The sequence below is a fragment of the Pristiophorus japonicus genome, chromosome 8 (genome assembly GCF_044704955.1).
Source record: "Pristiophorus japonicus isolate sPriJap1 chromosome 8, sPriJap1.hap1, whole genome shotgun sequence".
Taxonomy (NCBI): domain Eukaryota; kingdom Metazoa; phylum Chordata; class Chondrichthyes; family Pristiophoridae; genus Pristiophorus; species Pristiophorus japonicus.
The window spans coordinates 98,565,970-98,582,328 of record NC_091984.1 but is presented as its reverse complement, the minus strand read 5'-3'; the positions used below and the strand labels follow the sequence as shown (position 1 = coordinate 98,582,328).

At 47.8% G+C, this 16,359-nt stretch overlaps 1 protein-coding gene across 1 annotated transcript in view; it reads left to right on the top strand.

Annotated features, from left to right (window-relative positions):
* Positions 1-16,359, top strand: part of hmcn1 (hemicentin 1) — a 744,329-nt gene that overhangs the window by 423,423 nt on the left and 304,547 nt on the right. Inside the window, exon 31 of the mRNA XM_070887155.1 lies at positions 3,542-3,820. Coding sequence (XP_070743256.1) covers positions 3,542-3,820 — 279 coding nt within the window. The remainder of the gene's footprint in view (positions 1-3,541; positions 3,821-16,359) is intronic.

The following is a 16,359-nucleotide window of genomic DNA, read 5'->3' as shown; positions in this document are numbered from 1 at the left end:
CTGAATTAAAATGCACAGTTGCTGCAGTAACACTGGTTAAAGAGCCAACATTAATTCAGCAGGTGATTTATTCAGCAGTGCTGCTAAAAGCACTCCCTCACACACAGAAATATTAAGAAAATTAAAATGCAAGCCTTTGCAAGGGTTCAATAAACAAATTTTCACTTTTTCTGCAGCACTTTTTAAAATGGCCGAGTGCCAATGTTTACTTCAGACTGCGCGTGCGCGAACGCTCCAACGCGCACGCACCAAAAAAACTCATTTAAATTGTACCCGCCCCCTCCTACTTACAAAATCGGCGCGAGTGGTAGGCTCTGCCCCCTGTACGCCGCGCCAAGCAGACATCGAGCTCCAAGGAGCTCGAGAATACCGCGTTTTTTTTCAGGCGCCGTTTTCGGCGCAAAAAACAGGCGCCCAGCTCTGAGGGGCGCCTTTTTCGCCGCGTGTGGAAACTTGGGGCCACAGAGCCAGGCTCTTTTGGTCTCCAGGGGAGGTCGCTTCCGCCCATTAGAAGGGAAGATGACGTCCCTGTGTTCTCTGATTCCCTCCACAAGCATATGGAGGGAGTCATCGAAGAACCTGGGTACAGCCCTCTGTCTCAGTGCAGTCATGTTTGGCTCTCTTTCCAGCAGAGAAATTGTGCAGTGTGCTGCCTGCACACTCATAGATAAACCTTCAAAAGCAATGTGACCATGGCTCCTTTAAATATCCGAGCTGAAAACGTGTCATCGCTGCTGTCATCACACCCGGACCATTTAAATGGGCTAGGTAATATGCAGGGTGACTTTATTAGGCCCCGTTAATGCAAAGTTGCTCTGAGGAGTGACATGAAATCAGGAACAGGGTCACGACTCGTCACGGCGACTGCCCACACCCAACCCGCACAGGTATGGAAAATTCCGGCCTATTTCTCGATTTCGGAGAAGTGATATATCTGGACTAATACAGTTCAAACATTCATTGGTAAATATTGTTTACAGATAATGCTTTGTTGAACTAAGAGCGGTTAAATATTAGATAGAAAAATGGCAATCTGAAAAAAACGATTGGAAATGATTAGTAGGTAATTGGCATCTGAAAGAGAAAGATTAGTTAACATTTCAAATGGGGTCCTTCATCAGAACTCAATTCTGTGCATTTTGAATATTTTCTGTTTTTATTCCCATAAAAAACAAATCTGTTAAGAATGAATTGAATGTATGAAGGATATGCATAGAAATGAATGATCAAATACTCTAAGGTGTACACTATTGGGCTGAGTTAACAAACACATGCTACTTGCAGGGAGTCTCAACCATATTGGAAGGTCATTGTTGTGCTATCTATAATTTCCCAACCATTAGTTTTAATTGTTAGAAAATTGTGCGCAGTGCACCTGTAATATCCCAATATACAGTGTCAGTGGGTGATGCTTCTAACTGGTAATGTACACTTGCGAGATTAGCCCTGATGGGTTTAGACCTGTTAGGATTATGGGAATAACATTTGTGGAATGCATCTGGTCTGAGTTGAACAATGTAGGTTTTTTGTGGCAGATTGAATAATGTTGATTATTTTATTAAATTCAATAACATAAGTTATCATGTTTGATTGATTTAGATTAATTATTCGATTAATATACATGAATACATGCTTAGTTACATTTGAAAATTGAGGAAAAATCGCTGCTTTGAACAATTGTAAATAATTCAACTTCCTCGGGAAATTGTATAAATTGAGTAGAATTCATGATGGTGAGGATTGTTGAAGTCCTGTTGGAAGGTTAGGGATATGTAGGTAGGCCAAATGTTCATGGATTACTCGAATATCTGTTGGCCCTTGGACACACATGTTCTCTGCACTACAGTCATCCCAGTGAATGGATGTTTGCTGTAGTATTTGAGATCACAATAGGAGCGAACTGTATTATTCGCTGGATACTAACTTACCCTTTCATACAAACCTGGGTTCCAGCTGACCCTGAAGAAGTGGATTGAACACTTCCTCTGACAGCTGCTAAGGGTTTAATAGCAATAAGTTTGAACATTCTCTTCCCCAGTTCCTAGTTAATCCCAAGGTATAGCTTAATATTCAGTACCAAATTAAATATAACTGGGCTGAAACTAGCATCATATTGGTATTCTAAAGCCACAAGGCTTGTTGATGTAGGAAATTGAAATTTCACACTGAGGCAATGGAGGGTACTATTCTGAGGTTAAGCTTAAGTATATTGTTGGAGTAGTGTAGAAAAATCTTTACCCAGCATTTAAGAAAAAAGACTTGCATTTATATATTGGGCCAAAAATTGCGGCCGGTGGCGTATCTGGTGTATGATGTCGGCCTGGAAAATGCGTACATAGACAGACCGCAAGTTTGGGATTTAGTGCATGTGTAAGAGTACGCCATCATACCCACCGCATCATCTGAGCCAATATCTTATTTCATCTCCCATAAACATTCATAAGGGCTTCATATAGAATAACTTGCTTTAAAGTACAGTGATTGTTGGGTAGGTGCAAATGCCAGCCATTTTGCACACAGTAGCATACCACAAACAACAATGAGATAAATTACTAGTTAGTCTGCTCTTGGTGGTGTTGATTGAGGGAGGAACGTTGGCCAAGACATCAAGAGGAACTGCCTGCTGTCCTTCAAATGGTGCCATACAATGTTGAACATGAATCTGATCCACTGAAATAGGTAGATTTGGCCTTAGTTCAATGTCTAACCCACCCTATACCTAATCTTGAGAGTACTTGATGCAGATACAGGATGCATAAATGTGAAAAGCTTTCTATTTCTCCAGTGCTCATGCATCTCACTTAATGACAATGGAATGAAACAACCTTTTTTCTTTTTAAAAAAAAAATAATACCACCATCAATGCAAGCCAGTGCTGAACATTTGTAGACAATGAACCAACAGAGTCGCTGGCAGTGATGTAACTTGATCTGTCAGAACTGTAATCATCCAGTCATTCGTTGTGGTACAGTTCATAACAAACTGATCCGCAGGGACCACTGGTATTAACAGCTGACTGATCTGTCAACACATTTTGAGAGCAGCGAAAGGGATTGCTGCTGGAGCTCGGTGAACAATGCATGGGATTCGGCCCATTCAAACAGTCAGTTTCGGATTTCTCCTACCTAACCCAGGGGCACTGAGGCCAAATACCTCTGCCTCACCTGAGATCAGCTAACTCAACACAAATAATGCACTCAACCTGAGGCCTTCCTGGTCTGTATGAATCAGTACCATACCATGTGGTACAATTACCAGCTGAGTTATCAGGCCACATCATCATTTGTGCCAGGAATTCCCACTTTAGGCTGAATGTGCTGCACCAATGTCGCACAACTGATCAAGATCTGCTAAAACTCACCCAGTAAAATCTGATGATTCTAAATATGAGTAAAAGCTGAAGTATGACACTGCCTTCCTTAAGACAAGAAGACCAGTTTTCTGTTGCTGGAGTTGCTAGGTATTCAGAAACTGTGGAAGATATTTATTTTAACTTTACATTTATTAAGCTTACACTGTTTTCTTATCATTATTCCTAAAGTCCCACCAAGTATTAAAGGAGGTAACATCACAACTGACCTGACCGTTCTGCTGAATAACCCTATGACCCTGGAATGCGAGGCTCGTGGCATTCCCCTGCCTGCTATAACATGGTACAAAGCTGATCGACCAATCATGTCCAGTCCACAAGCTACATACATTAACAGAGGGCACTTCCTTCAGATCCCTCGGGCCCATGTATCGGATGCAGGCCAATATACTTGTCGTGTCACCAGCATCGCTGGAACTGCCGAAAAGCTCTATGAGCTGGATGTGTATGGTAATTATTCGACTTTTATTTACATTGACATTTCTTTTATCTCTCTTCTCCATTTTGCAAGCTCTTAATTTCCAGCTAGGAGACCCAATAAATATTAGTTCAAATCTCCCACATCACTTAAGGCAACTTTAGTCTGTGGATTTGGGAGTAGATTTAATGGCTCCTCCCCTTCCACACACACTCAGCTGAATCATGAAGTTCAACTATATGAATTGATGTTGTTTAGCCAGCCTCTCAATTGGGTATCTGCACCTCCTTTTCAAAAATTCCAGCTCTGTGGAGGCATATTAGTCTCTGTAAGGGGAGGGGGGAAAGAGTTGGACTTCACCAATAGTTGAACCACTGAGTGGAGAGTTGGAATAATCTGCTTTACTGTGTACATGTTTCTTTGCTTTATTCCTTAATATCCTGTGTGCTACCAGCCTCATTCTAATTTCTTCAGCAGCCTAACTAATGACAAGGGGAAAAATTACAATGTATAAACTTTTCGGGGTAACAAAAATACGAGGTTTAGACTGTAATTGTACATCTGTCTGTTTATTTTTTAATTTATAGTTTAAGATCATTGAAAAGCTCAATTGCAATAAATTAGTTTAAATAAATTTAAGGAACATTTATCACATTTAAGTGAGATTCAAATGTTTTAATATTATTGCTCGATGCATTTTTCTATTATCCCATTTTTCTCCCTTTCTTTCCTGAAGGTGATGACTCATAGGGGGATGTGGTTCCACAGGTGCTGGCTGCTGTATAAAACTCACCCAAGTGGCCATTTTTGTGTTTGAACCTATGAGTAGCAGCAGGCTATTCACTACTAGAATCCATCAGAGTTTTGGGTTGCCCCTGTTCTTACCTGCCATGATCATATTGAATGGTAGTCCAGGCCCAAAGGGCCAAATGGCCTACTCCTGCACCTATTTTCTATGTTTCTATGTCTTTGGATTCTCTGATGACTCAAGAAGGCAATGAACTTGAACTGTAGTGACCTTAGGCCTTTATTGATAACTACAGAGTGAGGATCACACCTGGTGGCCTGCCTTTTATACTAGGCCTGGCACACCTGTACAGGTAACCTACAAGTCTCCCACTGAGGTGCCCCCTGGTGGCACACCTTGTAATAGTACAAGCAGTAACCATGTAGGATACATGACATCACTCTCCCCCAAGCCTTTAGTGCAAATCGCTTTCATGCATTGACTGTGCTCTGGGCTTAGCTCTATCTGGTTGACCCTTGGAGGGTCGTTTCCACCTTGGGTGAGTAGGTGGTGTTTCGATGGCAGTAGTTTCTTTTTGTGCATCCATGACCACTCCATTCTCTCTCCTCGCCCCCGCCACATATAGATTATGCCAGTGGCTCATTATATTCATACACATTCAAGTCCAGAAAAAAATTTTGCATTTTCATCCTTACATTTGTGGTGCAGTTGTGAAGCTAGTACATTTGACTGGTGAGGTACATACTTAAAATATACTTGGAATCAGTGCTGGTGTGTGAGGACAAACTAGTACCGGAACTGCTGAATGGTGTCCAGATAGTCTGGTGGCAGTGCAGTGCCCAGTGCTGGCAGTGGGAACCCGGTTGGCTCAAGTTGCCTGCTCTCGGGGCCTTTGCCGTTGCTCCTAGCTTTGGGCAGGTTCTCAGATGCTTATGACCTCCCTGTCCTTTCCTTGCGCCCCTGAGGAGCAGTCGTCTGGCAGTGCACAGGGAACTGCTGACTCACTTGCCTGAGCGTTATTTGGTTTGGGATCCTGGCTGGTCTCCATCCCATTTGGGGAACCGTAGCGGGTGACCCTTCATTCCCAGGTGTAGCCTTGGCAATAGGGTCTGGGGGCTGCGCCTTAGCGCGGTTTGCTCTTTCAGACTGGTGGCGTTGGTGCAATCAGGTGCCTGAGAGGTGGAGCCGATCAAGGGCAGGGTATCGATACCGGTGCCGTTGCCCTCCTGAGATCGCTTGCTCTGCGGATTGCATGTATTGGCTGCTTGTGGCCACATTCCATGGTGCATAACTGTGGTCCCAGGGATGCAGGCTACCACATTGGGTAGCTTGCTGGACCTGTGTGCTCCCGATGGGTGTCTGCCCGATTGTATGCAGTTGAAATCCTACATCGCACGTTTCATTACTCATAGTAAATAACCCGTAGCTCTGATCACGATCGCGCGATTTTCTTTGCTTATTTCATGTACACAGCTCTGATCATCAATTACTCATTTTACATCTAACTCACAGTTGCTCTTACATTGATTGAGAGTGTGGAACTGTCTCTTTAAGTGTGGTGGGTTGCAGGCCTCCTTTAAGAGAGCCTTGCTATCTTTACCCCAATCCTCTTCTCCGTTTGGTGCTACGTATTGCTCCATCAGTGCAGCACCTCGTGGTCTGGCCGCCGCCATGTTTTTCTTCAGCGCATCATGTTGTGTATGGAGAAAGAGTCAGACTGAACATTGTGAGCTCAAAATAAAGTGTGACTGTAGTCTCCAACCTGTGAAGCCTCCTTAAATACCTGTGCTCCCAAGGGATTATGGGATCACTTGGGACTCCAGGAGATGAGCCCTCTGGTGGCTGTACAGAGTAAATACAAGTTCACATATATAACAACACTCCCCCACCCCCCAAAGTCAATAGTATAATTATTTACAATGTGAGTCGATCTGGGGCCCTTCTTGCCCTGGTTGATCGTCTCGGTGTGAAAGCTGGTGTTGTTGAATCATTTGTTGGGCCTTCGCTGGGCTGCTGTGCAGTAGGCCTTGCTGGTCTGCCTGGTGTGTTGGGCCCTGCAGGGCTGCTGTGGACGATGGGTTCTGCTTTGTGGTCAACCGTGGTGCCGGTTGCCACATGTGTGTATGTTGGGGGATCAAAAAAGGTAGGGTCCAAGGTGGGTTGCTCAGGATAGTCCGTGGATCTGAGTTTGATTTGGTCTAAGTGTTTCCGGTGAATGAGTCCATTTGAAAGTTTGACCCGAAACACCCTGCTCCCTTCTTTGGCCACAACAGTGCTGGGAAGCCACTTGGGATTGTCCATAATTTAATACAAATACAGGATCATTGATTTCAATCTCACGTGACACATTTGCACTATCATGGAATGCACTTTGTTGAAGCCGCCTTTTCTCTATCTGTTCATGTAGATCAGGGTGAACTAACGAGAGCCTTGTCTTAAGTGCTTTTTCATGAGCAGTTCAGCAGGTGGGATCCCAGTGAGTGAGTGGGGTCTTGTGCGGTAGCTAAGCAGGACTCGGGATAGGCGAGTCTGCAGTAAGCCTTCAGTTACCCTCTTCAAGCCTTGCTTGATGGTTTGCACTGCTCTCTCTGCCTGACCATTGGACGCTGGTTTAAACGGGGAAGATGTGACATGTTTGATCCCGTTACGGGTCATGAATTCTTTGAACTTAGCACTGGTAAAACATGGCCCGTTGTCGCTCACCAGGACATCGGGTAACCGTGAGTGGCAAACATGGCTCACATTCAATCCACTTGGAGTACCAGTCGACAACCACAAGGAACATTTTACCCAAGAGCGGGCTTGCGTAGTCGACGTGTACCCTAGACCATGGTTTGGAGGGCCGAGACCATAAACGTAGCGGCGCCTCCCTGGGTACATTGCTTAACTGCGAGCATGTATTACATCTGTGAAGGCAGTACTCCCTAAGTCCGCATCGATACCGGGCCACCACACGTAGGATCTGGCTATCGCATTCATCATTACGATGCCTGGGTGGGTACTGTGGAGGTCGTTGATGAAGGTGTCTCTACCCTTCTTGGGGACCACTACTCGATTGGCCTGCAGAAGGCAGTCTGCCTGTATAGAAATTTCATCTTTGTGCCACTGGAACAGCTTTGATCTCTTCCTGCATTTCCACTGGGACACTGGACCAGCTCCCGTGAAGCACACAGCTTTTGACTAGAGATAATAAGGGGCCCTGGCTTGTCCAGGTTTTGATCTGCCGGGCAGTGATGGGTGATTGCTCACTCTCAAATGCTTCCATAACCATGGCTAGATCTATGGGCTGCGCCATTCCACCCCCATGGTGGGCAATGGCAGCCTACTGAGAGCATCGGCGCAGTTTTTTGTGCTTGACCTGTGGCGGATGGCGTAGTTGTATGCAGACAACGTGAGCGCCCATCTCTGGATGCGGGCCGATGTGTTGGTATTTATCCCTTTACTCTCGGAAAACAGGAATATAAGTGGCTTATGGTCAGTTTCTAATTTGAATTTTAGTCCAAACAGGTATTGATGCATTTTCTTTACCCCATAGACACACGCTAACGCTTCTTTTTCAATCATGCTATAGGCTCTCTCAGCCTTAGACAGACTCTTGGATGCATAAGCAACCGGTTGCAGTTTCCTGAAATCATTAGCTTGTTGCAACACACACCTGACGCCATATGACGATGCATCACATGCTAGTACCAAATGCTTACATGGATCATACAACACAAGCAATTTGTTTGAGCATAACAATTTTCTCGCTTTTACAAAGGCATTTTCTTGGCTTTTGCCCCAAACCCATTCGCCTCCTTTTCGTAGCAAGACATGTAGTGGTTCTAGCAGTGTGCTGAGACCCGGTAAGAAGTTACCAAAGTAGTTCAAGAATCCCAGAAACGACCGCAGCTCCATCACGTTCTGTGGCCTTGGTGCTTTCTCGATTGCCTCCGTCTTCGTGTTGGTGGGCCTGATACCGTCCGCCGCAATCCTACTTCCCAGGGACTCCACTTCAGGCGCCAGGAAAATGCACTTCGAGTGTTTTAACCTGAGCCCCAAGCGGTTGAGTTGACTAAGAACCTCCTCCAGGTTCTGCAGGTGCTCGACTGTGTTCCGACCTGTGACTAAGATGTCGTCCTGGAAGACCACAGTGTGCAGGACCGATTTCAGTAAGCTTTCCATGTTTCTCTGGAATATCGCCGCCGCTGATCAGATTCCAAACTGGCATCTGTTATAAACAAAATGACCTTTGTGTGTGTTGATGCAGGTGAGGGCCTTCGATGATTCCTCCAGTTCCTGTGTTATGTAGGCTGAATTCAGATCCAGCTTCGTGAACGTCTTTCCTCCCACCAGCGTTGCAAAGAGGACTGGGACAATAGGACTGGCCCACTCGCTGAACTCGATCGGTGAAATGATGCCCTCTCTTTGCAGCCGGTCGAGCTCGATCTCTACCCTTTCTCTCATCATGTACGGTACTGCTCTCACCTTGTGATGGATAGGTCGCGCCCCCGGAATTAGGTGGATCTGCACTCTTGATCCTTGGAATTTCCCGATGCCTGGTTCGAACAGCGAAGGAAATTTGTTTAAGACCTGGGCACAAGAAGTGTCGTCAGCGGGCGATAGCGCTCGGACGTCGTCCCAGTTCCAGTGAATCTTTCCCAGCCAGCTCCTGCTGAGCAGAGTGGGACCATCGCCCGCTACCACCCAGAGTGGTAGCTTGTGCACCGCTCCATCGTAGGAGACTTTTACGGTAGCATTGTCGATTACAGGAATCAGTTCTTTGGTGTGAGTTCTTAGCTTCGTGCGAACTGAAGTTAAGACTGGCCTTGAGGCCTTTTGCACCACAACCTTTTGAAAGTCTTTTTGCCCATGATGGACTGGCTCGCGCCTGTGTCCAGCTCCATTGACACTGGGAGTCCATTTAGTTTAACATTCAGCATTATCGGGGAATAATTCATGGTGAATGTGTGCAACCCATGTGTTGTGTATCTGTAAAGCATGCACTCCCATGTTCCATCACCAGGGAATGCATCCCCTGAAGTCCCAAGGGATCCCAGCATCTCTTGGGAGCACTGTATATAAACCGGCCCCGAAGGCCTGTTCCTCACTCTGGAGTGTCTTAATAAAGACTGAGGTCACTGTTACTTTAACCTCCCTGTGTGCAGTCTCATCTGTGTTAGCAACACAATAACTGACGACGAGTATACGAATCCAACGCAAAGATGCAGCAAACTGTGGGCATCCTGGAGAAGTTCTCGGAGGGTGAGGACTGGGAAGCCTATGGTGAATGGCTAGACCAGTACTTTGTAGCCAACGAGCTGGATGGAGAAGGAAGCGCTGCAAAAAGGAGAGCGGTCCTCCTCACGGTCTGTGGGGCACTGACCTACATGAAGAATCTTCTGGCTCCGGTGAAACCCACAGATAAGTCGTAGGCGGAGCTGTGTACACTGTTTCGGGAGCATCTTAACCCGAGGGAGAGCGTGCTGATGGCGAGGTATCGGTTCTACACGTGCCAGCGATCTGAAGGTCAGGAAGTGGCTAGCTATGTCGCCGAGTTAAGGCGACTTGTCGGATAATGTGAGTTTGATGGCTACCTGGAGCAAATGCTCAGAGACTTTTTTGTATTGGGCATTGGCCACAAGACCATCCTACGAAAACTTTTGACTGTAGAGACACCAACCCTCAGTAAGGCCATTGCGATAGCACAGCCATTTATGTCCACCAGTGAGAACACCAAACAAATCTCTCAGCACACAAATTCTAGCAATGTTCATAAATTAACTGGAACTGTGTTTGCGAGCAGAAATGTGCAGGGCAGAAACCACGAGTCTGCAACTGCCAGCAGGCATCAGGTGACCCAGATGACTCCGAGTCTGCAACAAAGGATGAATGCAAGGCAATTCACACCTTGTTGGTGTTGTGGAGGCTCCCATTCAGCCTATTCATGCCGTTTCAAAGGGTATGTTTGCAAGAGCTGTGGATCAATGGGGCACCTCCAACGAGCTTGCAGCTCTGCAAAACCTGCTAACCACCACGTGGCAGAGGAAGATCGGTCCATGGTGGATCAAAGCAATTTCGAACCTCAGAGAGGGGAGGCAGATGCTGAAGTGCACGGGGTGCACACATTTTCAATGAAATGTCCACCTATAATGCTAAATGTAAAAGTGAATGGCTTACCCGTAGCCATGGAACTGGACACTGGCGCTAGCCAATCCATCATGAGTAAAAAGATGTTTGAGAGACTGTGGTGCAACAAGGCACTCAGACCAGCCCTGAGCCCCATCCACACAAAACTGAGAATGTACACCAAGAGTTTGTCACTGTCCTGGGCAGCGCCATGGTCAAGATCACCTACGAGGGTACGGTGCATGAACTGCCACTCTGGATTGTCCCAGGCGATGGCCCCACATTGCTTGGAAGCAGCTGGCTGGGCAAAATCCGCTGGAACTGGGATGACATCCGAGCGCTATCACATGTCGATGAGGCCTTGTACCCAGGTTCTTAACAAATTTCCTTCCCTTTTTGAGCCAGACAATGGAAACTTTTCCGGGGCAAAGGTGCGGATCCACTTGGTCCCAGAGGCTCGACCCATTCACCACATGATGAGGGAGAGAGTGGAAATCGAGCTGGACAGGCTGCAACGTGAGGGCATCATCTACCCAGTGGAATTCACCGATCGTGCCATCACTTTTGAGTACTGGAACAGTCAGGATTTGCGGCGATTATAAAGTAACTATTAATCGTTTCTAGCTACAGGACCAAGACCCGATACCTAAGGCAGACAACCTATTTGCGACGCTGGCAGGAGGCAAGATGTTCACCAAGCTCGACCTGACTTCAGCCTACATGACGCAGGAGCTGGAGGAGTCTTCGAAGGGCCTCACCTGCATCAACACGTACAAGCGACTGTTCATCTACAATAGATGTCCGTTTGGAATTCGGTCGGCTGCAGCGATCTTCCAGAAAAGCATGGAGAGCCGACTCAAGTCGGTACCACGCACGGTGGCTTTTCAGGACGACATATTGGTCATGGGTCGGGACACTATTGAGCACCTCTAAAACCTGGAGGAGGTCCTCCAGCGACTGGATCGCGTAGGGCTGCGGCTGAAGAGGTTGAAATGCGTCTTCATGGCAACAGAAGTGGAGTTTTTGGGGAGGACGATTGCGGCGGACGGCATTTGGCCCACATTCGCCAAGACAGAGGCTATCAGGAACGCGCCCAGGCCACAGAACGTCACGGAGCTGCAGTCGTTGGTGGGACTCCTCAACTATTTTGGTAACTTCCTACTGAGGTTAAGCACCCTCTTTGAGCCCCTACATGTGTTATTGCGTAAAGGTGAGGACTGGGTATGGGGAAAAAAAACTAAGTAATTGCTTTTGAGAAAGCCAGAAAAATTTTATGCTCCAACAAGCTGCTTGTATCGTATAACCCATGTAAAAGTCTTGTGCTTGCATGTGATGCGTCGTCGTACGGAGTCGGGTGTGTATTACAACAAGCTAACGTTGCGGGGATGTTGCAACCTGCCGTCTATGCCTCCAGGAGCTTGTCGAAGGCCGAGAGGGCCTGCAGCATGATTGAGAAAAAGGCATTAGCGTGTGTAAAGAAAATGCACCAGTACCTGTTTGGCCTCAAATTTGAGCTGGAAACCGATCACAAGCCCCTCATATCCCTGTTCGCTGAAAACAAGGGGATAAATACTAATGTTTCAACCCGCATACAAAGGTGGGCACTCACGCTATCAGCTTACAACTATACCATCCGCCACAGGCCAGGCACCGAGAACGGTGCGGATGCTTTCAGTCGGCTACCATTGCCCACCATGGGGGTGGAAATGGCGCAACCTGCAAACTTGTTGATGGTGGCGCGGCCCGCAGACTTGTTGATGGTCATGGAAGCGTTTGAAAATGATAAGTCACCTGTCATGGCCCGCCAGATTAGGACTTGGACCAAGATCCTCTGCTGTCCCTAGTAAAAAAAACTGTGTACTGCATGGGAGCTGGGCCAGCATCCCCGTTGAAATGCAAGAGCTAATCAAGCCATTCCAGCGGCGAAAGGACGAGCTGTCCATTCAGGCAGACTGCCTGTTGTGGGGTAACCGCGTACTGCTACCCAAAAAGGGCAGGGAGACGTTCATTTCGGACCTCCACAGCACACACCCGGGTATAGTAATGATGAAAGCGATAGCCAGATCCCACGTGTGGTGGCCCGGTATCGATTCTGACTTAGAGTCCTGTGTAACGTAATGCAGCATGTGTGCTAAGTTGAGCAATGCGGCCAGAGAGGCATCACTAAGTTTGTTGTCCTGGCCCTCCAGACCATGGTCAAGGATCCATGTCAACTATGCGGGTCCGTTTCCCAGTAATATGTTCCTGGTGGTGGTGGATGCTTTTTCAAAATGGATTGAATGTGAAATAATGTCGGGAAGCACCGCCACCGCCACCATTGAAAACCTGAGGGCCATGTTTGCCACCCACGGCCTGCCTGACATACTGGTCAATGACAACGGGCCATGTTTCACCAGTGCCGAATTTAAAGAATTCCTGACCCGCAATGGGATCAAACTTGTCACCTCGGCCACGTTTAAACCAGCATCCAATGGGCAGGCAGAACGGGCAGTACAAACAATCAAACAGAGCCTTAAGCGAGTCTCAGAAGACTCACTCCAAACCCACCTGTCCCGAGTACTGCTCAGCTACCGCACGAGACCCCACTCGCTCATAGGGGTGCCCCCGGCTGAAAAGGACACTTAAAACCAGACTCTCGCTGGTTCACCCCAACCTGCATGATCAGGTAGAGAGCAGGTGGCAGCAACAAAATGTAAACGATGGTTGCGCCACTGTGTCACGGGAAATTGATCTGAATGACCCTGTGTATGTGCTGAACTATGGACATGGTCCCAAGTGGATTGCGTGCACGGTGATGGCTAAAGAAGGGAGTAGGGTGTTTGTAGTCAAACTAGACAATGGACAAATTTTCAGAAAGCACCTGGACCAAACGAGGCTGAGATTCACAGACTACCCTGAACAACCCACAGCAGACCACCTTTTTCGAGCCCACAACACACACCCAAAGGATCAACGACACCACGCCGGACCAGGAAATCGAACCCATTATGCCCAACAGCCCAGCAAGGCCAGGCTCACCCAGCAGCCCTGCAGGGCCAACAACATTCCAGCCCAGCAAGGGCACAGCCAACACATCAGAACAGACATTTGTACCGAGGCAGTACACCAGGGGAAGAAAGGCTCCCGACCGCCTCACCATGTAAATAGTTTTCACTTTGATTTTGGGGGGGAGTGATGTTGTGTATCTGTAAAGCATGCACTCCCATGTTCCATCACCAGGGAGTGCATCCCCTGAAGTCCCAAGGGATCCCAGCATCCCTTGGGAGCACTGTATATAAGCCGGCCCCTAAGGCCTGTTCCTCTGGAGTGTCTTAATAAAGACTGAGGTCACTGTTACTTTAACCTCCCTGTGTGTAGTCTCATCTGTGTTAGGAACACAGTACCATGTACCTCTGCCTCCTCGATCCGAGGCTCTGGTTCATCGTGATCCTCCGTGGATCTGTCCTCCTCTGCAACATGGTGGTTTGCAGGTTTAACAGACTTTGCAGCTCGCCTGCACACTCGTTGGAAGTGTCCCATTGTTCTACAACCCTTGCAAACGTTCTCTTTGAATCGGCATGAATGGAAACGATGATCAGCCCCCAACAAGGTGTTAATGGCCTTGCATTCATCACCCTTGATGGTGGACTCTCAGTCATCTGCGGACGTGCAGCTGCAGGTATGTGTGACCTGCCCTGTACGTTACGATTCGAAAACAACATCACTTTGTTCACAGTACTTGAAGCAGCACTTGTGTGCTGAGTGATTTGCTTCGTATTGTCATTGGTGGCAATGAATGCCTGGGCTATCGCTATGGCCTTACTCAAAGTAGGGGTATCTACAGTCAAAAGTTTGCGAAGTATGGTTTCGTGGCCAATGCCAAGTACGAAAAACTCTCTCAGCATGTGCTCCAAATGTCCTTCAATTTCGCAATGTCCTGCAAGGCGTCTTAGCTCAGCGACATAACTCGCCACTTCCTGGCCCTCAGACCTTTTGTAGGTGTAGAACCGGTACCTCGCTATCAGAACGCTTTCCTTCGGGTTCAAATGCTCTCGGACCAGTGTGCGCAAATTGTCGTACGATTTCTCCGTGGATTTCGCTGGAGTGAGCAGATTCTTCATGAGGCCATACGTTGGTGCCCCACAGACAGTGAGGAGGATCGCCCTTCATTTGGCAGCGCTCTGTTCCCCATTTAGCTCGTTGGCCACTAAGTATTGGTCGAGTCGCTCCACAAAAGTTTTCCAATCATCTCCCTCCGAACACTTCTCCAGGATGCTCACTGTTCTCTGCATCTTTTGGTTTGCTATCTGTATCTCATCGCCAGTTGTTGTGTATGGAGAAAGAGTCAGACTGAACACTGTGAGCTCAAAGTAAAGTGTGACCTTAGTCTTTTATTGCAGGTCTCCAGAGTGCCTCTCCAACCTGTGAAGCCTCCTTAAATACCTGTGCTCCCAAGGGATTATGGGATCCATTGGGACTCCAGGGGATGAGCCCTCTGGTGGCTGTGTGGAGTAAATACAAGTCCACATATATAACCATCACCTCGTGGTTTGGGCGCCACCTTTCCTCCATCCATGATGACGACTTCAGTGATCCTCTTCTCCCCGGGTTCTGCCACCGAAGCTGGGAAATCGCCTTTGGATCCGATTTTCTTCCTCCGAAATCCTGCCACTGAAGCCTGGAAGGTGTGTTCAGGTTGTCTCAGCTGGATCATCTCCACGCAGTCATGCTGAGCGGTCTGTGCCTCGGGTGCTGTGCTGGTCTGCTCTCTGGTGCCGGATCCAATCTCAGGTAAGGGCTTGCTTTGCCTCTGAGCGCGAAAGATGTCGATCACTGGAGGGATGAAATCTTCCCAACTCCAATGGATCTTCTCCATCCACCTTCTTCGAGTAGCGTTGGTCCATCATCTGCAACAATCCACAAAGGTAACCTGTGTACTGCACCATCATGGAGTACCTTTACATCTGCATGACCAACGACTGGGATTGGTGTAGATGCGCAGCTTTGCCTGAACTGGGACCAACTTGGGTCATTCAGCTTGATTGTCCCATAGCCTCTCAAAGGCGTGTTGATTCATTACTGACTGGCTGGCCCCGTGTCCACTTCTATGAAGACTTCTATGAACGCCATTTATCTCGATTTTCATCCTCAACGGGGAACGCTCGGTGGTGCAGGTAAATATGCCATATACCTCAACGTGGCACTGAGCTGCCTCTCTGACTATCGTTTCATAATCCGCACTGGATTCATGGCCATCTGCAGACTCTTCATCAACACAGTGAGTCATATTTCTTTTACACATTCGCTGGAGGTGGCCCTTGGTGCTGCAGCCTTTAAACACATAGTTTTTAAAGCGGCACTGATGAGCCCTGTGATTCCCTCCGCAACGCCAGCATGCAGCTACTCGGTTAGCCTGCCTCGGCAGACTCTGAGTTAAGGGACTCGGGGGCCTGTTCCCTCTCCCCTGAGGAGATTCACATTCTACAGTCCAGCCTCTAAAAGGCGTCACTCTGTGCACAGCACTTGCCGGGTTTGAGTTCTGAGGATGAGTCATCTGCCTGGAACCGTAGGTCGAGGTCATGAATGCCTGGCTCACGGAGATGGCCTTCTGCATTGTGACAGTGGTATCCGCAGATAGTAGCTTATGAAGAAGACCCTCATGGCCGATTCCAATGACCAAGCTATCCTGCAGCGCTTCGGTGAGGTGGTTGGCGAAATCGCACGGTGCCGCCGGCC